The 26,870-nt window shown below is 26.9% G+C and overlaps 1 protein-coding gene across 5 annotated transcripts in view; it reads left to right on the top strand.

The window, feature by feature from the left end:
• The first annotated feature begins 2,730 nt into the window (after window positions 1–2,730).
• LOC100164734 (sushi, von Willebrand factor type A, EGF and pentraxin domain-containing protein 1) overlaps window positions 2,731–26,870 on the top strand; it is a 69,694-nt gene continuing 45,554 nt past the window's right edge. For 3 of the 5 annotated variants that reach the window (XM_008184691.3, XM_008184692.3, XM_001943805.5), the window contains exons 1-3: window positions 2,731–2,950; window positions 8,890–9,107; window positions 11,181–11,283. In XM_008184691.3, coding sequence (XP_008182913.1) covers window positions 2,893–2,950; window positions 8,890–9,107; window positions 11,181–11,283 — 379 coding nt within the window. In that variant the 5' untranslated portion in view covers window positions 2,731–2,892. The remainder of the gene's footprint in view (window positions 2,951–8,889; window positions 9,108–11,180; window positions 11,284–26,870) is intronic. The other 2 variants (XM_008184694.3, XM_008184693.3) reach the window with 1 other exon arrangement.

The following is a 26,870-nucleotide window of genomic DNA, read 5'->3' as shown; positions in this document are numbered from 1 at the left end:
TGAGAAATGTTCTCCAGAGTTTAAGCTAAATTACATTGGAATGTGGAAATTGATTTATAATTACGTTATAGCATAATATATTTTAATACATAGCATGAATATTAGGCATTTTATAATAATTTTATAATACCGTTAAAACTGCTGTGTAGAAAATATATTGTAATCCACTAAGCATTTTATTAATTCATTTTAATTATACTATTTAGAGTCCTAAGTTTACTAGGAAAAATTAATTTGTAGTATGCGTAAATATAATATTTATTATTTATGTAGTCTTGATTATTGAAAACATCGAAATTCAATAAATATCTGAAATTTGTTTTTTTTTATAATATAATTACAAAAGTGTTAAGTACGAGAGACGGATAATGTACATACATTTATCCAGGAAAGGTGAACACTATCCATTCTATTGGATAAATAGAAAAAATATTATTCGTTAAACGTTTATTTCGTAAATTACCCGGGTAAATTGCACATTATCCATGGCCGAGTGGGTGAAGTACATATACTTCAATAAAATGTACGATGTAAAAAAAAACAATAATTCATAATTTGGTAATAATCTAATAATAAACAATTTTTTTAAATTATGATTTGGTTTTTGCTACTACAATGACCACAGACCATGTTAAGAGATTTGTTAATCTAGGTCATAATGATTTTCACCTCCCTCTCTCCCGTAAAAATAAATCTTTATTTTATTTATGAAAACAAGCGATGATAACATAAAATTTGTTAAATTTTTATTATAAACATTAGTTGTTACTTGTTGATAATTGTTTATAATCAAGAGTATTTTAAAAGATATATAAATTACATATAAATTTAACAATATATTTCTGATACAGAGTCCTTTACGTCGAGCTTTTTGATTGACAAATTGATTACATCATCATAATTAAATTTATTGATTAAACCTGACTCAATTGTTATAATATTTGCCGAAGAGCTTATGCGTTCCTTGGTTATTTTGGATCGTATATCGTAACTTGATTTAATTCATTTTAGAACTGAAAAATACCGCAGCTTAGAAAAGAAAGACCTCTCAAAAAAAAAAAAAAAAACAATTTGGTATTGGACAGCACTATAGCAGAGAAATAAATGAGTAGGTATATCAGCGCACTATTTATTTTCCCCTCTGACCAAATAGCAACATTATATTATAGAAAATTTGCATTCACCTAACCTTACCAATATAATATATTAGAAGTCAATTTAATTGGTATAAGACTTTAAGATAAGAACATAATATTATATTATGTCTGTATAGTACAAACCAGTGGCGTATCCAGGATTTTTTTAGAGGGGGGGGGCACACACTGTCTAAAATTTTACCATATAAAATACTAACTAAAATACTACCAAAAACAAAAAAATAAAATAAACCAAATGCTTAATGTTTTTAAAGCAAATAATTTATTTATATTTTCAGTCAGTCATTAAGTTTATATATATATATACATAATAATACATAGTAATAGTGGCCTCTGTGCTCCCCCCTCGATACGCCACTGGTACAAACTCTGTACGTATCATTTTAATATCAAAGTGAGATATTAATATTTTTAAATTGTGATGATTTACATACTTGCTTAAAACTCATAACTTGCACAATATTGGTTTTCTGATATCTAATTAGATATTTAACTATTGAAAACAATTTTTTGGCTTAAAATATGTCGTCTACATTTCTACGGATTTTATTTTCATTTATACCTTTGAACTATACGTGCAGGATCATTGTTCGCGTGTTCCATACAGGATCGCGTCGTTTCGCGTGACTGAAACGGTCCTTGGGAAATTAAATATTGCCTATATTGATGAACAATATTATTGAACAGCTGTTGGCTATTTTAAATTTTAAATCGATTCGTATATAAACGATTGGATATTATATTGATGTAATTTATTGGTTTTAATTTTTAAATTTTGAATAGGTACTATAAAAAAAAAATGTCAAGTTCTGTATAATTTACATTTTATATATACCAATATATATAGATTTAAAATACATTCATATATCATACTGTAGCTTAAAGTAGGTAATCTACTATTTGTTAAAAAAGTCAAAACTCGCTGAAGGAGTTTAAAAGTGTCTACGCTCCATTTGAATACAATTTTTTACAGGGTTATTCGAAATGAATCATCGAATATTCGGATGCTATGCATCTGACCTTGCACCGTGTGACTATACTATTCTTTTGGAGCCGTATTAAAGATATACCGAGTACGTACTATCATGATTACCATCAACCGCAGATGATCTAAACAATCGATGGGCAGAGTCTGCAATTAGGTACAACACGGATATGCATATGGAATGTATTTGAGTTCCGACTATAGATGTTGTGTTGTTGGTGTGACCAAGAGAAGCCACATAGAACATCTGTAAATAGGTAGGTACTATTACCAATAAATACGTCTGAAATGTTTACATGCATTTTGAAACATATTGTTCTTGTTCATTGATTGTACCTACTACCTATAATACGGGTACTCTATACAGTACTTTTTTTTATATTATATCACTCTAAACCTAAAAACTAAAAACCCATAACCGAGTGCGTTTTATATCGGACGATGAATGTGAATTCGTACAACCTCGCGGCGTATTTCGAAAGTCCCGACGACGACGGTACCTAAGCGCAAAGGGGTGTACCGCGGTACGGCGCGGCAGTGTGGCGGCCGGTCCGCGGAACACGATCGGCGGTGGATCACGTGCGAGTGTACGTCGGCGGCGGCGGCGGCGACCGACGGGGTTGACTCAGTGTTGCTCGGGAGGATAATGTTGCGGCGGTGTACACTACTACTACGACAACTACTACTACCACTACTATTACTACAAATACTACGACTAGACGGGATTCCGTGACGATCTCCATCGCGACCATGACGCTCGTCTTCGCCATCCTCGTCGCGTTCGTCTCCGCCGTCGGCTGTCACACGTGTAAGTATAATACTATTGTATTATAATGATATAATACACTATGGCTATAATATTATTATAACGTTTGAGTGCGTGCAGTATTATAGTTATTATATTTTTATAATATTATATCGTACACAGTGCGCGATAATGTTTTACAATCATTTTTTTACTCTATATTACTAATATTATTCGTTTTTACCGGACAGTATGAAATTTATTAAAAAATACTCTGTAAATTATGTAACCATATTATTTTGTTGCAATGATAATAATATAACGTATCTTTAACAGTCGTAATAAACAAACCACGGATCAAAACCCTGTCGGCTATATTACGCGCACACAAATTTATTTAATTCTTATTGCTTATTAGTTATTAAGACGCGAACGTGTGAACGGGCACATCATACGACGAACAGATTTTATTTACCAGAGGTTTTCGTGTATTTTTGTATATAATACACACCAATCGACTATATTATATTATTACGATATAATAACAATTTTTTTTAAATGTCTTATTGGACGTAAATACAGGTTTATAGAATGTTGTAAAAAAACAATTGTAATACTTGGGGTAGATCCAACTTATATATTTTGAGAAATTCCCCACGTTATAAATATATGTTTTCATTTCGTCAGAGATGTTCTTTATGCATTAATATATCGTGTATGAAGTTTTAATTTAATTATTTCACAAACTGTAACAATAGATTATAATATCAAAAATTGTTAATACGATTAGCGATCAACTATGATTGAATATTTGTTTTATTAACAATATAATACCGTGTTACTTTATAACATGCTCTTATTTTGTATTTGACTTTCTTGAAAAATTACTATCCAAATAATGGAAAAAAATCGTGTATGCACTTTCCACTCGATTATAAAATAATTATATGTTATCGATTGAAATACACGGTGGTTGTGAAAAATTAATTAGGTACCTACTAAATATTAAATTAATTTTCAATAACTCTGTGTATCTATCTATTATTTATAATAACTAAATGACTAAATGTGTGTAATATTTTATAAATCAAGATGAATTCAATTACATACATTCACAATTGAAATTTTATATTATTTGGAAAAATATTATAATGTAACTGGATACATATGTGAATTCCACACAATTGTATTAATTTAGAGATAAACAAAAACAATTCTCCTTTATTTTTAGAATCATATCGTCTTATTGTAAGATATTTTAATATTAAACCGTTCAAATGGAATAGTCTCAATTTTTACATTTCAAAACATCGCGTGTTATAAAAAAACCACATTTAATTGGATTATGTATGGTTATAAAATAAATACAAGTACCTTACACTCCCAGATTGTATAATTTGATTAATTTTTTACGATTGTCATTTGCTAAAAAAACATATTATTTCAATTGTTTACTTCTTGTTTAAAATGTTTATTATTATATTTTCTTATAAAGGGATGATTTAAAATAATTTAGTGGGAATGTATAAAGAAAAAAAGTTATTTGAAAATAAAATGTCGAAAGTATGTGTGCTTAAGTGCTTTTAAAGGTATAATTTATAAAGATCAAAATGAAGGAATACTATACAGATACTGAATATTGAACACTAATCTCGTTGTACTATCTAAATTTAGTTAAATAATAATATAATTTGTGCAATCCCATATCTGTGTAATAACTTTATCTAGTGCGAAGTGTTAATATTATTATTTTAGTTTTATAAAATAATGTCAAAGGATAAAAGTTAATTAAAAAAGGTTTAGGTTAAACAAGAAATGTTTGTATACAAAATTGCAGGGATACAAATTTACATTTTTCCTTTCCATAAATACCTATATTGGTTATTTAAATTCTTAAAAATATTTTATGGTAGGTAAATAATAATTATTATTATTGTAGACTGCCTTCTAATATAATACATAATTTGCTGTTTTGAAGTTTTTAAATGAGGGATCATTGATTGTCATAACCACGGTTGATGTTGTCAATTATTATTGATATTTTGTTGTTCATGAAAATTGAAAAGTGTAAGTAGGAGCCGTGATACGTATACTTAAACTTTCATTTATTAGAGTTAGGTATCCGGTTTATGTTAGGTCGTAGGCATCCGCCTTGTCTAGTACCAAAGTGAGGGGAGCAATAACCCCTGCATTTTCATTTGCGTACATATTTGTTATTAAATGTTAATTATAGGCAGGTACTAATGTAATATAGACAATTCAAAGTATTCTTACCAAGTATTTTATTGAAGAATAAACCGGCTTTTTCGATTTAATATATAATCCATAAGTATGAATTTCAAAATAAAAATAAAAATATGTTAGGTCTAGGTAGTTCTTAACAATATTTGACTTTGATCAATGTGATTTATTATTTAAAATTCATTTTTTATTCGAGAACATACAATTTTGCTTGGAAAATTTAAATTTATATCAGCTGTCGTTTGTTCGTTAATTGTAAATTCGGGTAAAAGGCAGATTTATTTTTTAAGCTTGTGAGATAGCTTTTTTGTAGTGTACCCGAAATTGTTTTAAGGTTTTATATATATGTTCAGTAAACATGTACAAATCTGTTCCAAAAGTCATTTTTTTTTGCGTGAACGTAATGTAAGGGTTTCGAAAATCGTGTGTGAATTTGACACTATCGTTTTAAATTGTTTGGACTGAAACCAACGGACGATTTACTGTTTATTTTATTGGTTTTGAAAAATAGACAGAGAAAAAGATATAGGGCACAATGCCAGTCCTAACCTAACACCTAACCTTACTGACTATAGGACACTAACGGTCCTTTTTGGACCTTTTTTTATTTACAATCTTCCCGCTTGAATGTTGAAAATTTGATTTTTATCGACGAGGATAAAAGAACTACACATAGATTTATTTCAGCGGATAACGGCACAAACTTACTATAATATCTATCATAAACAGGTATCTGTACCGTAGTACAACAAGCATAGGCGCACAGTACGTATAGGTACGCCCTGATGTTACGATATATTTTGTTTTGTAATCATTCTTTCCCACAACTAGGAAAGAAAAAAATTATTTTTAATACATCTGTAGATCTTTGTACTGCAATATTGATGTAATTTGTATCTATTGATAGATTTTTGAATTTCATTTTATAATATTTAATTTATAATTTATATTTTATGTTCTTTATTGTTTTGGTTTTTATAAATATTTTTGAAACGTTATTAATATAACTATTACGATTAAGCAGTACTCACGCCACTATAGGTATATCAATTGTGTGTTGTTTTACTTGTAAATTGTTTAGGTACAAAATTATTTAGTTATGTACACACTACCACACTATACTACTATAATATAGTCACTAAAGGTACATAATATAATATAACTTATTAGTGATGACAATCATCTGCAATAAACACGAAGTACAAGTGGGTTTTTTTTTTATTATTCCCAGACACCACCACTGTCCATGACATTTTTCCGAAATACTTATTAAATAGTTAAGTGGTCTTTTCGGGAAGTATTTTACTTTAATATTACCTGCAGCATAATATTGTTGAAAAATAAATGGTGTATGGCGGTGGCGTATATTTTTCTTTTAACATAGGTACCATATTGAATTCGCGTTAAAACTATAGTATTTTCATTTAACAAAAGTTATTTTTTACCCTAACTATACTATGCAGTCTCCTATGATCTATCAATAATCATTATTGAATTGTAAACATTATATTGTGATAGTTTAATTCTTATAGTTACGCATTTCAATATTTCATACATTTACATAAAAGCTTTGCAAACGTGAAACGAGTAAAGAAATTGATTAATAAATTGTAATCGTTTGCGAAATTTCTCCCTACAGAGCGATATATCTCAATTGTAGGTAGGTACTTTATTTGCTTGAGAAAAAAACTTTATAGAATTAATTAAATTGAAAACTCCATTCTCTACAAACATTATGTTTTATCTAAAAATTAATCAGTAGGTAGTATATTATTATCATTTATATGATCACCATTTTTTTTTATTAGTATACAACTATTAATTATAATTTATTATTATAATAGGATCGCTGTACAGCATGTAGATGCATTTTTTCATTATTTTTCAATTTAAGTTATTCTTATTCACTTAGTAGGTATGGCTTAAAAATATAATTAATTAAAGTTAATAGGAATCTTCATATTTTCTACCTATAAAAATGTTGGAATTATTAATATGCTAGACACCTACACATAAGTAATTAGTTATTACGTAAATTAATTTGATAAAATCACTTTTAATTGAATTATGTATAAAATATAAAATAATCGATGACATTAATTTAGCATTATATTTATTTTAAATGTTGTAAGTTGGTTATTGATTTTAGGTATTTTTAATCAATGTGAAAATTAAACAAAGCTAAGTCATATTTTTTTTTAATACAATTAGTGCTTGTTAAAATACAATTACTTATTACTTATTAATTATTTATTGAAATAAATAGTTACTACATAAATAAATATGAAAGTATATTAATTTTCCAGTCAATATAATTTAAAATGGGGTAGGTACTAAATTCTTTATGTTTTTATATACATAATACATAATATATATATATATATCATACGTATGTTATGCATATAAAAATAACTCAATTGTCATATTAATATGATGGTTTAAAATATCAAAACGTTTAATTATTTTTGTAAAACACTAATATTTAACAGATTATAATTTCAATTTCTCTATCATATTATATTAATGTATGATTATTTTGAAAACAATATTTTTAAATGATCAAATAGAAAGCTAAAATAATATTTATAATGTATTTTATCTAACTGTTTAAAAAGCCTGTATGTTGATAATAACACAAAAGACTCGTCAAAACGAATTCATTTTATGTCCCTGTTCATTCGGTTATCATATTATATTTCTCTTGTTCGTCTAACTAAGAGTATAAAGAACAATACATCACAATTTATTTTTTTCTACAACATGCTTGTTCATCAGTAAACACACATCAACATTTTTCTTTTTGGTTGTAGGTATACATAGTATTTGTAATCGGTCTCTTTGTGTTCACTGACGCTAGTGATTATTCACTGATTTTTTTATAATATACAAATTACACGAGTAGCATCAAATTATGTCAAATGTATAATAGTCAGATTTAGAAACCAATTGATTATAAATTGGAAAGGCTGAAATATAAATTTAACTGTACAGTACGTCAATTTAATCTATCTATATATTATAATATAATATATAAGTATATTATAGTTATATATATATATTCTTTCTAACTTGATTTTGGAGACGAAGGAAATCGGTTTATTTGTTTATTTATTATTGTTATTATTATTATTATTATTATTATTAATTATTTATTTATTTGTTTGCACTTGCATTTTTCCATTTGAAATATGTATTATTCATTGAACAAATAATTTATTGTTACATTTTTTTCTACCTCATCTCTATTTTATAATAAAAAGAATAAAATTTACCACTCCAGTGGTTGAATGCAAAATGTAGGATATATAATTTCCAGAAATTAACAATAACAATAACTACAATATATAATTATATTATATTATTTGTATAACCAAAAAATCCTCATATGTTTTTAAATTAAATTATAAAAAAATAATTTCTTCCGAAGGAAGGTCGGGCAACTAGTATAATATAATACACTCAGTGAGTGTCACTCACACATTATATGTATATGATTGAAATTGAAATTAAAATTCCATTAGATAGAAATATAAAATTATGGAATGGTGTGACTTGGATGAAGAAATAAATTTTAATTGTTGTAGTATAAAATATTAAAATATTAGAACAATGAAAACTATTCTTATAAGTTTACCATTGTATAAAATGGCTGTTAAGAATTTCTTTTATTGAAGTAATGGCACCGACATGTTTATCTTATAATATAATAAGCGATTATAACACATTAAAATTTTGTTTTTACTATATTATGTTCAATATAGACATGCCCTCAAATGAAATGGCTAAAAGATCGTACCAAAGCTATACACCGTACAACGGCACAACGGTGCAATATTATCTGGACGATGTTGATGACATTGATGACGAAGACACGGACGAGGATGATGGGAAAGCTGATGACGATGATCGAGCCTACAAAAATCCAAGAAAGCTACCTTCATCCGAATGTCCCAGAAACGAAGATCAAGCTGCATTTATGGTATTATTTATTTCATACAATGCTAAGCAATATTTACACATTTACAGGTTCCTCTATCAATATTTATTGTATGGAAAATTAAGTAGGTTATATTTTTATGGCACTTAAAACGTATATGATTTGATGATGTAACAAAGTAAAGAAAAGTAGTTATAGTTAACAAGATTTTTAGGAATTTTTAAATATTTTAAATTTTAAATTTTTATACCTTATGACACCGTTTAGAAATCGTAAAAATAATTTTGAAATGTTTTTAAATCATTTAGAGCTTAAATTATCAACTCATTTAATTCTATAGAAAAACTAGGTATGTTGGAAAATTATAATATAAATAATTATACTGTCATAAAAACAAATATTTTTAATATTTATTTTTTATTTTTATTTCATTAATGATTTTGTAGATAAAAACAAGTCTATTGATGAATTCTGTTAACGTTCATGTATAATAATATTATACACCAATATATAGTAGGTAACTAAATCAATATATTTCTAAAATTATTGATTAAGAATTTTCATATAAACAGATTAAAATTGTATTGTTTATTAAATTGTTCATGATTGTTTAGTTTTTATTAAATGTATTATAAAACAATGAACACACAAACCTTAATATTATTTCTTGATATTGTTATTATTTTAAAATAAAATTTGCAATTCAAAAGTAAATCATAAATATATAAACTTATTTCCTGATCGGAATTTTAAATTTTTTATTTTATATTATTGTAAGTACCTACTTTAGATTTCACAAAGTGTTTCTATTATAGATTTACATTCAATTTTATGAATTTTATTACAAAAATTATGTTTGATATAAAATATAAATTAACTTTGTATTTATTATTTATTTTATATAGAAGGTATTGAAACCTTGCAAAAGAAATCAGACGATAATAATAATAAACGTTTTGGTTAATTTTATTTTACATTTTTTTCTCTGTATTGGCACCGTGGTCAATGACATGGGAAATATAGGTAATATCATTGATTATACATAGTATAATATATACTATATTACTATATATAATCAATGGTAATATGTACTGTTTTCACAAGGCTTGGCCACTCATATTATTATTTTACGTATCTAATTGTTAACTCATATTACCTATTTTAAATATTTATTTACTTTTTATCACGATTATTATGGTACAATAGTCAATAGAAAATAATCAGCTATTTACAAACTACAACCTAAATTTAAAGTAGTTATTATCATACTTCTAAAATTAAACATTTATAAAAAAAAAAGTAGTGCTTAGGTAACCTAAAAATAAGGATAATTTATATGTTAATATTTTAAACACCAAGTCTGATCTATTATATAATTTTTATCTATATTATGTTGGGAGTGGTAGGTATATTCACTTTCCTGAAGTAATTAAGGGTGGGTTACCACTACATACGTGTACGTGCATAAAAATACTTTTCTATGACTGGTTGGTATACATGGTAATCTTGTGGTATACCAGAGTGTTATACGTTTTTACCACAGGCTTGACCATGATACCATGAATTTGGATTCAGTTTAACTTTTCACGTGTACGTGGTTCTATATTGATAACATAAGAATATAATATGAGGTAACTAATATGTTACCAATCCTAACCGATCTAACCCATATATTAACCGATGGGAAACGTTTGTGAGACCGTTCATAGCGAACGTATCCGGTCAATATATGCACGTAGCGTACACGTATGTAGTGGAAACCACATTTAGGTAAGTGTACCTACTACTTTTTTAAACTTTCATACGGTACTCAAAATGTTATTATTTATTCGACATCTAAATATAAAATATATCAGTCTAATTCTGGGCAACATAAAAAATCACTAAACATTTAATGAATCAATAGTTGAGCTTATAGTCCCTTAAACATGATTTCGTGGTGCATGGTTGGTCCATTAAATTCTAGTAAATCATTAAATTCATCAATATCTTATGCAACTTGGCATACGATGGTTCTTGTCTAGGAAAGTTCAATTGAAATCCATTTACTTTCTTCACCAGATAAATCTATTTATTTAAATATAATTTTTAATTAAAATATATTTTTTTTTGCAGGGACAAACATGTTTACGAAAATGTTCGTCTGACGAAGATTGTAAAAGCAAGAAAAAACATTGTCTTTGTGATGGACTTTGTGGAATGTCATGTGTAAAACCAGGTAAAATTTGTACTATTTAATCAAATAATTTTCGGCCATTTACGACCTCAGCTTTTAAGTAATTTTACTATTTAATATACTATTGCTTATATTTAATATAGCTATACTACTCTATATAAAACACAAAAAGTAAGAGAACATAATATTGACATTAATAAATATAAGATTTATATATTATTTACACTTTACAGTTGACAAATCAATACTTATAAGTAAAAAAAAAACTATAAAACATCTAACATCGTTTTTAAAATATAATAAATCGATATTATTAATGATTTCAGTGTTAATAAACACATTGATATTATGTTTTAGTTAAAACCAATTAAGTCTATTTTAAGTACCTGTCTACAAAATTTCACTAATTATCATTAAATAATTTTGGTTCTATTAAGACCTAACGTAAATATTATCAAGTTTGAGAAGTTCAGAGAGTACTCGTGGTATTAATGTATTATAATATTTACTAGGTATATACTTGATAAAGATCATATTATACACCCTTTATTATACGGTATACTATATTCGAAACAACTTTCTTGGGTCACTGAACCGAGTAGACATTTTAAAATATTGCTTTATCCCACAATTTATACTAAAAGTTATACTATAGCGTTACTTAATTTTAATAATAACAATTAAACAATACATTCTACAAATTAATAGCAACTTGATTTTATAATTATATTTTAAGTTTTACATGACATTATTAAAGGTTATTTAAAATTAAAATGTAAGATTTCATTGAATTATAGGTCCTATTAAAATTATACCCATACAATTGTACCATAGTATACTACACAGACTTTTAAATTTAATATTCGAATACAAATTTTAATAATTAATATAACAGATGCATTACCTAGTGTGTAATGCACTTATAATATAATGTGTTATTTGTGTTTATATAATGTAGGTACATAAAATAATAATTATCATAAGAATATACAGTTTTTCAAAAGATTAATTAATATTTTAGAGTGAGTTAAATTAATTTAAAATAAGCTCTAGAGGGAACTTCAACTGTCTTTTTCCTTTAAAAGGACAGTCTACAATCCATTCCCCTTGAAAAGGTAGCCATTTGCTTTTTGTTTTCTCGAAACCAAACACTAAGGAGATGGTTTTCCGGTGAAAACTATATACCTAGTCCATTATACATCAAAGTAGATAATATAATTTTGTCTCATCGTGTAGTTTTTACAATGTGGTAAGAAATGGGTATTTTGTGTAGCACAATGGACTTAAAAACGAAGGAAAAGTTGGTGTGAAAAGTTTCAGTCGTCAAAAAACAGAAAACAAGCTACAAAAGGTTTGTGTGGATTTGTGAATTTCTAGCTAGATTTATAAAAATGAAAAAAAAAGAAACGAACGAAAATTTTGCCCCAGGGAAACTTTTGTAGCCTTAAGGTTTTTATTACACTAGCGTAACTGTACTCAGTACTCACATAGACTTTATGTTCATCTTGGTCTTCTGATCCTTTGGGGCAAATTGCAATGGTCGTTTTCGTTATAAAATTTTCTTTGGTTGAATTCTCTATTTACAAAAATAAATTCTTTTTGTGAGAGGTATAGGCAGTATACACAGAAATTCGAGCTTCAGCATAGATCGCATTAGACGATTTTATCTAGTAATACGATTATTTTGATATATGGTAGTAAAGTATTGTAATGCGATGTTAATCACTGAAAAAACTTGAAAACAAAAAAAAAAGTCAATTTATTTCCTAAAAGTCTCAAAAGTTAACTTAGTTTCTTTAAACTAATAATAATTACAATTTAGCGTGGCTAATTACTTAATTTACAAAATATAAAAACTAAGTCTATGAATTTATCTAAGTATTTGTTTTATATTTCAATTATAATCATATTAAATAATATTATGTAGTGTGGTCGATGCATATATATTGTCAAAATGTTTTTTCTGAATGGCTAAGTTTTATTTTTATTCAAATTTGATTAAGTAAATAGTTACTTATTCAAGACTTTTGAATATATTTTTATTGGTCTTGAGATACGATAACATTGATCGTTCTTTAGCTTTACTTTTGCTTATTTTAATTACTTACATCTGAATATTTTAACAAAATTAGTTATTCAAAAGTACCTCGGTGATTTTAAATGAATGCTTTATTAACCATGTTTTGATTCAAAGAAATCAAAATTGTAGACAATCCATCCTAACAAATCAAAAACAATGAAATATAACAACCGACGAGAGAAATATTTGACAGTGTTTTTGTATAAACTATAATAATAAATTATTTCGATCGCGTTATCATAACAGGTCCCAGACACGTCCGCTAAAGAGGTTTTTGAATTTTGACACATTAAGCCGATTAAATATTTCGGTAGACACACGTTGTAACATCTGTTGACAGGATAACGTCCGTCAAATTATAATAATTATTGTGCTATCGCACACCATGATGTTTACTTTTAGTACATATTCACATTCGACAGAAGTCCTAACATATTTATCTCTCGTCAAAAATTATCGAATACAGATTAATTAATACACTATAACAAATAACTAGCATTTGTATTACTTGTAAATCAATCAATTTTTAATTTAAGAATTAATTAATTTTTTTATTATTTTAAATTATTATCTGGTAGACTACCTATATAAACAATTATATTATAAAAAAATTATACTTATAAAACAGTACAGAATAGAGTACAAGACATAGAATAAATTTATATGTATATATATAAAAGGAGTGGTACAAAGTATAATAATACGTATCACGACAGTATGAAACATTGAAACACCTTGTGGATAAAAAGTCTATCCTAAAGTATATAAAATAGTCTATCCTAAGTTTTGACCGCGGATCTAAAACTTTTGTGTAACAATTTCTTAAGGAGAAACTATTTCTTAAATAGAAATAGATGCAACTTAAGCATTTATAAAGTTGACAAAATATAAATGTTTACTGCTCTAAAAAGTGATTACAGTTTCACACAAAAAAAACCACACACGCATCATTGTTAAATGAATACATTTATCCCTCTGTTTAGAATCTAAAACGTGAGTGTGACATTACTATTGCATTCATTTTACTTTAGCTTGATATTTGAATAACTTTAAGAGGACGCCACACGGCTATTTGTTATCTCCGTCTTACAAGTGCGTATTGCAAAAGTATGCTCAGCAGATCACGTTTAGCTCCGTTAGTTTAAAAATTTGAGTGAATAGACCAGCTATTATAAAATTCGATGGTAAAAACATTACCTGTTTTCGTAAGTTAGTTTATAACGATATTTCAATTTTTTAGCAAGTTATGTTAGCAAGATATTTTTATTACTAAGAAATTATTTATATTTTATATTTTTATTTTGCCAACTAATCTTTATTGGATCCATCTATACTCCGTCGTAAGTCTGCTTAGCATTAAATATATGGCTGGTAAATAATCAGTTTAATTATGATGTCACTGTTATTTTGAATATCGGAAAGTTTTGAAAACTAAACAGTTGATTTTCGACGTAAGTCTTATAATATGTTTAAGCTCACAATTGTGTTATATATACTGTATACTATCGAAGCTTCTAGGAGTTATCTTATAAATACGTAGTCTTATAACTAAGGAAATAAGCTTTTTGTCATTATGTTGTCCTAAAATTATTCATTATTTAGTAGCGCCTACTATAATATAGTAATATTTATATATTATATAAATATTACTTTTTTGTAATATTGTCTCTCATGCTGAGGTCTTGTAATTTGTATTAGCAGTTAAACAGTCGTAAAACAATCAAATATACATTTTAAAATAAAGGTGTATAGCAGATTACAATGATATAGGTATAAGGTGAAGTGGGGTAAGTGCCTAACTGGGGTAAGTGCGTTTTCCAGTATTATGGTGGGAAAAATATATTCTATCACTCATATCAATAATGAAAATGAGTTTAAATATCTAGTTTGCAACACTGTACGTTTATTCGTTTGCGTGCTATCAGTGTTGATATCAACAATTGTAATATCACTCGCGTTTTGAAAAGTAGACTTTTATCAATTATTTTTTTTGGCAATTCAAATTTATTTTGGAAGCTTCTAACCACGATGTAGGTAAGGTTTTACCTACATCGTGCTTCTAACTAAGCTAAGTTGTGTAATTTTATGTGTAGTTTAGGCTTTTAGTGATATTTACGTGTTTAATTTTACAAATATATTTGCTAATTCGGATTATGCTCTTCCTCCGTGTAAAATGACCAACGGGGTAAATGCGACATTCATTTATGTGCTTATAATAGTCTGTAGGATATGATAAAAATGAGACAATATATTTGTAATTATAACAATAGCTGTCATTTCTAAACTATTTGAACAAAAACAGCTTTGTAAACGTAGTATTATAGCTAAAATTATTTAGTTTAAGGCACTTGCCCCACGTTTAAGTAACAGTGGTATTAGTATTTTTAAACAGTCCGTTTTGCACTTGCCCCTTGTCAAGGGGAAAGTGCGACAATTTTTTTTTTTTTTTCAATCGTAAAAATATTTTTAAGATATTTCACATAATGTTGACAGTGTACTTAGATAGACCATTTCCATATCAGTACATTGCAATAACCATCATATTTTTAAGTTAATTATTTCAGGAGAAATTAACAGATCAAGTTGAACTATTCAAAATTGCGTCGTTGTTACCCCACTTCACCTTAATGTAATGGAAATATATTAACGTGTAATATTAAAGTACTAATAACTCGATCGAAGAAATTCAAAGTATCCATTCATATGTAGCTAATATTATTATTGTTGTCAGTTAATAACCTCAGTTATTAATGCTGTACCAATAAAAAAAATATAATGGTTGGTATGAGTTTTCCTCAGTGCTTGAAACCGATTGAAATAATTTCGGTTTCGATTTTGTATACCGGTTTTAAATTTTTCTAATTACGGTTTCAATTTTTAAATACCGGTATTAGGACATTTTGGTTTCGATTTCGATTTTGTTACCGGTTTTGAAATTTTACGATTTCGGTTTCAACTTAGCAATACTGGTATTAAGAAATTTCGGTTTCGGTTTCGGTTTTGAATACCGGTTTCTAAAATATTTTCAGGGAGTTGTGTCGTTTGTACAATCATCATTGTTTGTTCCATATTGGCATATATAGTATTTGCTAGTAACTATAATTTATATCATTACTATTAATAAAGCAACTAATAATTTTGCGAATAATGAAATGGTTATCAACATTTTAATCATGATATCAATTTTATTATGAGCATCGTGTGTTTAATCATTCGTATTAATGTAATTTACGTATTTAAAAACACATAAATTAAAAAAAAATAACGGTTTCCAATTTTTCTCGGTTTCGGTTTTAAATTATAATATCGGTATCCAATTTTTTCCGGTTTCGGTTTTAACTCTAATGCCGGTATCCAATTTTTTTTTCGGTTTTGGTTTTACAACGGTTTATACCGGTTTCTGAAATCGGTTTTGAAAACGGTTTCAAGCCCTGGTTTTTCTTATTGATTTTGTCGAAAAATAATATTCGGAACTCCTAGAAATCACACACAATCATGCAGGATTTATTATACAATATACATTTTTTTTTTATTTAAAATATATATTATTCTTTTACAAAGTAAAAATAATAAGTATAAATTAATAAGAATAACTGAGAGAAAACTATATACAAAACATGAATCATGCGAAGTCTCGAAGGGGAGACATTCATTAATAGAATCTCAGGTTTATATCTTCTATAAACTTTGTTCTTTTAACTCAGGTTAGTGTACCTTAGGATTATATGAAATATCCAAATATAAATTTTAAAGAGTTATTAAATATACTTTGAAAAACAATATACGTACATAAAAAAAAAAATTAATTATCTATTATTTATTTATTATTTTAAATTAAAATTTTAAAGACTGCGTTTATAATATATTTATACCAGAACAAAAAACGTTTACAAAATATAATGAATAACACAATTTTTGTGTAGGTCTAATTAATACATTTGAAAAGTTAGTGAATACTAAATAACTGGTTAGTTTGAAATGTCAGCAGGTTGCAATCATAAATATTTTTGTTTATTAATTCGTTCGTAAACTATTTGTAGTAATATCCATTATACGTCTTATATTACATTTATTACAACCCGTATTCATTTCAGAAACTGTCAGCACCATTACTATTGAATTATCAAAAGAGATCGTTTTAGAGTATTCATAAAATAATACTTTAGCCGTTGTAATCATAATATAGCTCTTGTTTTCAATGTTTCGCAGTCATTTTGTCTGATGCGATTGCAAAATAATTGTAACCAATCTGACTTTTTTGTAAAATTGTATTTTTTCCCTTTTAATGAACTGCAGGATTTGAAAAATTACAGCGTCCAAATAAGAATTCTCTGTAGCTTTTATGTTGCAGTTTTTTAAAATTTTTTTTTTTATTAAGTAAGTATTTCTGTTTGTGATAAACTGAAAAACGACGAGTGAAATTATCATTCAGAACAGCGAGACAACATTGGGGACGCGACAGGTACATTTCAAAAAAAAAAAAACAGTCGAGGCTGAGTTAGCATAAAAATATAGTATGATCATTATTCAAAGACTAAAGTAATTACAAACTCTGTATACTGCAGTATAATTGGTATAGCAAACCAAATCGAAACAAAAAATGTGGAACTATAGCTTTTGCTCATTGCTGTATAGCTGTAGGTTATCTATCGTCATCGAGCAGGTCTGCACTCTATAATATTGAATGTGTTAAATTAAAATTCAATGATACAATATTGTAGGTAAATACGAAAAACGATTCTGAGCGAAAGTCGAAGGAGATAGTTGGAACAGAATTTATTTTTAAGGATTGCGTATGTTATATTAGGTATATTTATATAATTGGCAATTGTACATTTGTTGTATCTATTCATTTCTTGATTAGGTGGATCCGTGGATGAAATAATTGTTGCCAATCAGTAACATTGAATATAACCTTAATGACTTAAGGTTATATGTGATGTCGCGATGTTGCGATCCGACTTTTTTGTATTTTTCGAGAATATAATATTCATTCAATAATATGTGATGACTATTAATATGTTTTTATAGTATAATTTTATACGAATTATGAATAAATTTAATACATTCCTCTATAGTTTTGGATAAATATCTAATATCTTAATAGATTTTAGATACTTATTATTGTGGTACTTTTACGGTTCCCACTTCCCAGTGTAATGTATATTGTAACATTATATACTTTCCGAAGTCAACTACAGGAAAGTAAATTAAACACCTTAGATCCATTATGTGCAATTTTGTCTGATATTTACGACCAAAAACTATTGCGATCGATAATTTTTAGATAGTATAATTTAGCCACCGTACCTATAGGTTATTGCATGTCGTTTTCATTTGGAAATAAAGATATTTTATTATAAAGATATAATGTAGCCACCGTTATATTAAAATGTTTGTAATATTCGAATAAACCATCGCGTAAACATCAAAATAATACAAATTATCATAATATTATATTCATATACTGCAGCAATTGTTCATCGAGGACAAAATATACCTATCTTAAGCATAATTTAAATTTCCATTGGGTATTATAATAAATAAGGATAAATAATCAGTAGGTGGGTATAGGGTTATTTGTAACCCAAGGATTCAGGTCTAAATTTAAATACAAAACAAATTTTTGTGTTGAAATGTGCTTTCTTTTGGAACTTCATTTGCACGATTGTGCAGGCGACAACAGCCACAGGGTCTGGAATAAACGACTTTGTGCCAGATAAATCACCCCCTTTTGTCCACGGTCGAGGTCGGAGCGTGTTGTAATGGTAATTGTAATTGAATTAAAACGAACCCGACCATGGAAATACTTTTTATATTTTTCATTCAATTGCAATTTGTTGCTCGTGAAATCACATTTTAATGTGTTTCAACTTTGCTCAAGACGTTTAACATACCTAACATCTATAGACCCGTCAACCGTCGTTGATTTAGTACAGTACTTAATCTTGAGTGCAACTTATTATTTTTGATTAACTCGCTGATCCGTTTTAAAATTAATGTTTAACTGATCACACGCAGCACGAGAGTGGAATAGGTTAAATTTGTTGCCATTGTGCGTTAGAAGCTTTAGAAATATTACGATGACCCTATGGCGGGTGGGTATAAATAGGTATAACGCAAAACAATACATTTACAAAAATCATTGATAATCAATTCATTATTATTTTTTTAAATGTAAAATGTATGCCATATGCCCATATGGTACTAAAAAATATTTATCGGCATGATTTAAATTAATTTTTGATACGTTAAAAAAACATATTTTAAATAGATAGATATTTATTTGCACAAATTGTATTTATTGTATTACTATTTACTATTGAACAGTAGGATTGCAATTTACAAAATTTGGCATTATAAGTTACACGTATGCCTTATTTTATAATTGTGTATTAGGTACATATTTGTCGGCTAAGGAAGATATTTTGTTGTTCGGTTTCTGATTATCATCAAATTTAGTATACGTTTAAGTACGAGTTGTTTGTACTAAGTCACTCAAGAATAATATTATGTTTACATAAAATAATCAAATCTATTAATATGTTACTACTAAACTAACTAATAAAATATCGTTAGGTTACTATAGTACTTTAAATTATACGAACTTACCAGTATACCCACTATGTAGATATGCAATATAAATAAATATATACATTACTGCAATACTGCAGCAGTTATATAATATGCATTAGTATAATTATTTTACATTTGTTTAATTTTGAATTATGAAAATGTTCTTATACCAAGATAATTGATCGAACAATTTATGTAATATAGTTATACACTTGTACACGATATTGGTTTGTAGTATTATTTCATCTGAAATATAATATGTTGGGTGACGAATTTTAAGTGCATTTTATTGCGATTTAAATTAAAAATTCTTTAATATACCTACACAATATATTTTGATCTTACGTTCCTTCACTGCAACAGCAGCAGCTAACAATGGAAATGTGGAATAAGCTTTCTGAGGTCTTTTGTTTGTTCAGTTTTAGGAGTATACAGAATGACTATACGGTTTTCCCGACGGTATATATCTCTGCTGTCCCCGTGTTATCGAAACATCCGTTTTCAGGATTAAACTAATTATTCTTTGTCCCACCTCCCCCGGCCGTTAAAGGCCGTTCTGGATCCACAACCACAACTTATCATCATCAGCGCGCATTAGTACATGGCAGCAAAACGATGATGAATTTGAAATGCATGTATGGCTTAATCCTATACTGGTGTGTGCGTCGCATAAATGTTGTAATATACATAATATGTCATTTAATGTCACTATGGTTTGTGTGTGTGTCAAATTAGGTAAATATATTATCGATCTATAATATTTAATTTTCAGTAAATATTTTATTCGATGTAGATATTAATTTATCGGAAGAACCCAGTTGAGAATCTATTGCTCATTCATTTGTAAAATATTATGGTACTAGCTGGTATCAACCACAGTATATTATACTACAATACGGTTATTATAAACGCGTGCATTATCGTAGGAGTACTTACATAAATTTCTTTCAGACCCCCTTAACTATTTCTCTCTAGGACTCCCCTATCAAGCTCGTTTTAAACTTCGAGTTGACCCTATAATAAAATATTAAACATATTTATATCATTATTAATACATGTACATATAGCCATTATTATTAAAACCATGATCAGCATGATCTAATTATTAGTTATTGCTAACTTGACTGAACTTATTGAATGTAACAACATTTTAAAAGGTAATTGATTTATGAATATAAATATAATTTTGGTTCGAAATATAACTTTTTTTAAAATTTAAACGTTTATCACGTACAAGATTCCTGTAGTAATAACACATCGTTATATTGTTGATGTTTTCTTATTTTATATTTAGTTTAGGACTATTTGATACAATGATAAGAAAACTATTATTTCAAAAGTTTTTCATTTTCTTACAGCACGTGTCATCTAAAGTTTAACACAAAATAGAAAATCCATATATTATTTGATGCTCAATGCACATTGATCCATTTTGACAAAGGATTACAATGCAATACGAATAATTAAAAATGTTTAATACTTAATTTGTTCATGGACATATTCAGTTGCCAATTGTTTTAGTTTTTTTTTCTATAAATGTCAATAAAATTTTATTTGTTGGGTAAAAATGCTTGAAAATTTAATACAAGGCTCCTAATATATTTTCAAAACGACAGTTGACAAATATTAAAAATGTATAGATACAATATTTTTTTATAAGCATTTAAAATTCGAATTTTAACAAAAGGAGTAAAAATCACGAAAATGTGAAAATTATTTTGAGTTAGAAATTCAAAACATTTTTTCTTTTTAAATCTAAGATTCCTTATAAGTTTAAATCCTTATATTTATCTTTATCAAAAAAAAATGTCTATAAGAAAGTCAAATAAAATTTGAAATTTAAATAAAGTTTGAAATTCAAATTTTTACAAGATTGGATATTCACTTGATTTCACATATGTAGCCATTTTCTTATTTTGCTGTAATTCGAAAAGAAATACATCTAACACAAGGCTCTTGGTATATTGTTACTATAGCAGTTGAAAAATATTGAAAATACATAGGCATTAGGCACGAATTTTATATTTATAAGCATTTAAAGACAAAATTGATAAAATATTAAATTTAAAAATGATTTTGGTTGAAAATGTAAAACAAGGTCCACGCAAATAATGAAATAAATTACTTTATTCACATTAATATCATCAAATAAACTTAGTAATATAACATAGGGTGTCTGACCATCTTTGATCAGAAACGTTTTTTTGTATACAATATGATATTATATCATTGAATTCAAATTTAACACCATTCATTATAGTAACCCACTTGTAACCTACTGTACAGCAGAGCGACACCTACCCTATTTTAAATATATAATAATGGTTAATAAATGTATGTTTGAAATAGAAAAACCCACTATTATGATCTATAATATTCTTATAATATATAATGCGATGCATTGTTAAAGATTTTAACTTTTATAATTTTTTTATAAAGAGCTAGGTCTTAATATGTCTTATGGCCCATCATATTATATATATTATATATCATGCAATTCTTATTAGAAAATTACAAATATTTGGATTTTCAGGTTCACTACTAAATTGGTTTCAATCATTCCTATCTGGACGTCACCAAATCGTTAAATATCTAAATTTTACCTCTACACAGTTTTATATACCTTCTGGTGTTCCTCAAGGTGACCACTTGCCAATTCTTTTTTTCAATATATTTATAAATAATCTTCCTAATGTCATCACTAATTCTAACATCTTTTTATTTGCCGATGACACGAAATTAGTAAAAATGATAAAATCAAAACAAGATGCTTTTAATTTGCAATTAGATATCAATAACCTAATTTTTTGGTGCAATGAGAATAATCTATTTTTAAATATCCATAAATGTAAATTTATGAAATTTTACCTAATTAAAAATCCCATTAACTCTCAATACTCAATTTCTGGCTATAATATTGAGCTTTTTAATCAATTTAAAGATTTAGGTATAATTTTTGATCCTAAATTAAATTTTTCTCTTCATACTGAAATGATAAAAAATAAAGCTTTTCGTAACTTAGGGTTTATTAAACGTCTTGTGGTGCATTTTCAGATCTTATTCCCTTAAAAATCCTCTACTTCTCTCTTGTCCGTTCTAATCTAGAGTACTGCCCCCTCGTCTGGATAAATAATACGTCGAAACAAAATCTTACACTAGAATCTGTCCAAAATAACTTTCTACGTTTTATCTCTTATAAATTCAACATAAACAGACCTTTTCATGGCACATATAATAATGTTTTAAATTTTCTTAATATTTCCCTACTCACTGACTGACGTAAACTTTTACTCTCTAAATTTTTACAAAAACTGATATTAGGTTCAATTGACTGTCCTGAAATTCTCTCTTTAATCCATTTTAAAATTAATAGCTTTAATACTAGAGATCCAAAACTTTTTATCCACTTTTTTCAACTAAAAATTATATCTTGAACTCTCCTGATAACCTTCTTGTGGCTGCAGGTAATACTTTTGTCTTTGATTATATTTGAAAATGTATTATTTGATATTTCTTTTTTTAACTATATACGAGTTGTATTCTAGAATATATACTTTTAAGTTTTATTATTATATTCAATCTCTAATTAAGTAAAAACTATGCCTTTTTGTATTATGTATTATTTTTCACACACAATATTAATATTATTATGTTTTAGGACTCGCGTCCGTTTATATTAAATAAATAAATAAATAAACATGTTCCCGTAAAGTGTAAACAACTTCTTTCTAAATCATTTCTTATGAGTTTGATACTTAAAAAATGTACTCTGCTTAGTATTTTTTTAAATTCTTAAGTTAAAAAAAAATTAATTAATAATATAATATCATGATTTATAAAAATGTAAAAGTTTTCATTATTCGTTTATAACATTATAAAAAAAATTTTTCTAAGCTGTTAGCTAACAAAATTCATATTTGTATAAATACCTACTTTTAATAAAATTATGTTTTACAGATACATTTTATATATTTAAAAAAAAATATTTTTCCCTTTTTCCCCAAATCTAAAATTAAAATTTTTCAAGAAAATTAATTTAGATAGTTTACACTATCCGAGGTTTCAGTGAACTACACTTACACATACTCACAGATTTTATTTAATCATTAAAAATATAGAGAAAAAGATTAAGAAATAAAATTATAAAAATCATTTAAATAAAAGAAATTAGAACACATAAATACTAATATTAAAAATATTTAATAAAAATTTATTATTTTGTCTTGTTCATTATTTTTACATCTAACCGACATTTTTATGTCAAGCATTTTTTTCAATTGCATTCTTTAAAATACCACGAGCTAAAAAATGTATATACCACTAATGGATAAGCGTCGTTAAGTTCAAACAATTTAAAGTAGAATGTATAATGATGGTCTCAATTTTTTACGACTTTTAAAAAGTGATTTTATAAACCTTAATTATTGTAAGTTTCACGCTAAATTATTTTTAAATGTTTTCATGTTTATAAAATTATAAAATAAACATTTAGTGAAAATTTCAAGTATCTATACGGTTATATGTTTTTGAATTACAATAAAATGAGAAAATTGTTCGACAAGAAATCGTAATTTACTGTAACTATTCCAATGCATTTTTTACTTTTGATTAGCCTGCAGGGTACCAATAAATTACGTTATTTTTCCTATCTACTCGAAAATATGCTGAAGTGGAAAATTGGAACGCTTTTACTGTCCCAATAGCTGATGACAGACAGAAATACATACACACATAAAATCATATTGAAATCAATACATTCACTGCTCCACTCAATATTAAATATTAAATTGTATATAAAAATTCATCACTGACAGAATAAAATAATTTCCGGAAATAAAATCACTACGATAATGGCTTGTTTACCGTCTCGAGTTTACTTACATATCTACATGTCATCAATATATATACTATTAATAAGTATATATACGCACAAAGCTGACGTAATGATTAAGAACAACTGCTCTGAAGCTTCTCTCGGAGAGTAGATATACAATATTACTATTTATTCAATTAAATTGATTAATGGTCGGAAGACGTGTTAAACGTAAACGAATTAGTTCAACATTTTCTGTCAGTAATCTCAGCAGTATTTATATAGACTGCGAATCGCTCTCGTCTAAAATTGTTGACAGTTAAATATTATATCAGTAAAGTCAAATAGAATCAATCTTAATATGTTATTAATACTTGATAAATAACTTAGGTATATCGTACGTATACTATATAATATGGGCCCAGCAAAAATATCTCCTCGTATATTATATAAATATAATTATGAATTTATTTTTTTAAAGTTATTAAAAAAAGACATCACATTTTAATTTTCATAAAATAAATAAAACATAAAGTAATTGGAAATTGACTAGGTCATTGACGACTGACGTGTTTACGGGTATTGGTCGGGCCATACCCGAAAAATCAGCTTCTCTCGGAACTTTGAGTCAATTTTAATAACATAGATATTATCACTCTACTACGCTAGCAAAAATAGTAAAATATTTATCACGTAGCATCGACGAGTCAAATTTCTTGGATTCAGATTTCAGGGCACTATAGACATCTTATCATCGACACCATTAGGTTATATTGAGGAACAATTTACTAAACTATTGTATTCTTAAAAAAAAGTTCAGGAATCAGTTTGCATTTAATTGCAAAATATTTTTGGGCTTTTTTTACGGGGGCTGACTCAATAGGACATAGGTTATCCAACATGACATATTTCATGTTGGCCACATCTGTGAATAAATTCTATAGTCACGCCTAAGACTATATAGATAAGATAAATTATTTAACGTAAACATTTTAGTTTCTATTTTGAAACAATTTTAATGTTAAAAAAAAGTAATAAAAACTTACAAGTATTTAATGTTTAAATGTTAATCGGAGTTTGAAACTGCAGTTGTGTGTAATTACAAGAAATTATCTAGATTTACAAATCCGTTGGAATCAGTCATAATAATATTAGGTACAATTATTAATATAACCGTGCGTGGATTTAATTAAAAACACCAAACGAGATACTTCCTTGCGTTAACAGCTGTTCATTCTACCGTGGTTGTAATTTAAAATATTTTCCGATACATTTGATTTCTACGGGTGCTTGAACGAAATGTTAATACCTAAAACTGACCGTTGAACTGTTTAAAATCGAGTTATATCATTGGATAATATTATGTGGTTTTAAGTACACCGGGGTTGTTTGTCATGCATATTTTGTACACCTTAATGTAAAAAGTCGCTAGCGTATATTATCATATCACATTCGTACAACAGTCTTAATATATATATTGTATATACTTTGTGCCATATATTAATAAAATTTGACTACCAATATATTCCACTTAGTTAGTATTTCGAGTTCACCTAGATGAACGATAAAATATTTCACTCAATTCACAGTGTTTGCGGTGAGCACAGGCATAAGGACCCAATTATAAAGTTTAAGGTGAGGCGTCAAGAAATGGATAAACTTTATAGCGACGCCTTTAAAATTATTTTTAATGCTCTTCTTAGACTTTTCGTAAAACGTACGTAAGTTATAATTGCTTGCTCGTGTGTTCTTGTCTTTTTGAATATATATTATGTGGATATTAACACTTAACTATAGTTTGTGATTATATATGTTAGCTATATAGTAATAACAATATAAATTAAATTTTCTCTACTAAGGTAAACAAAAAAAGGTAATTAAATAAATATTATGCGTTGGTACCCACATATATAATTAATTTTTTTTGGACAACCGTATATTTGAATTAATACCCGGTTTTCAAAAACAGCTGAAATTGACCAACATAATAAATTATATTATGTAACGTTTAAAAAGTATTTCAAACATTAAATACATATTATTATATTATAAATTATGATGATATACACAGACTACAGTGGTCGTTGCTATAAGACATTTTACTGTAGAAATATAAATTAATATTGTTATTTGTAAGTGAAAATCAGATTTGAACAAAAT

Source organism: Acyrthosiphon pisum, chromosome A3, assembly GCF_005508785.2.
Source record: "Acyrthosiphon pisum isolate AL4f chromosome A3, pea_aphid_22Mar2018_4r6ur, whole genome shotgun sequence".
Classification (NCBI taxonomy): domain Eukaryota; kingdom Metazoa; phylum Arthropoda; class Insecta; order Hemiptera; family Aphididae; genus Acyrthosiphon; species Acyrthosiphon pisum.
This window is presented reverse-complemented; position numbering and strand designations above follow the sequence as displayed.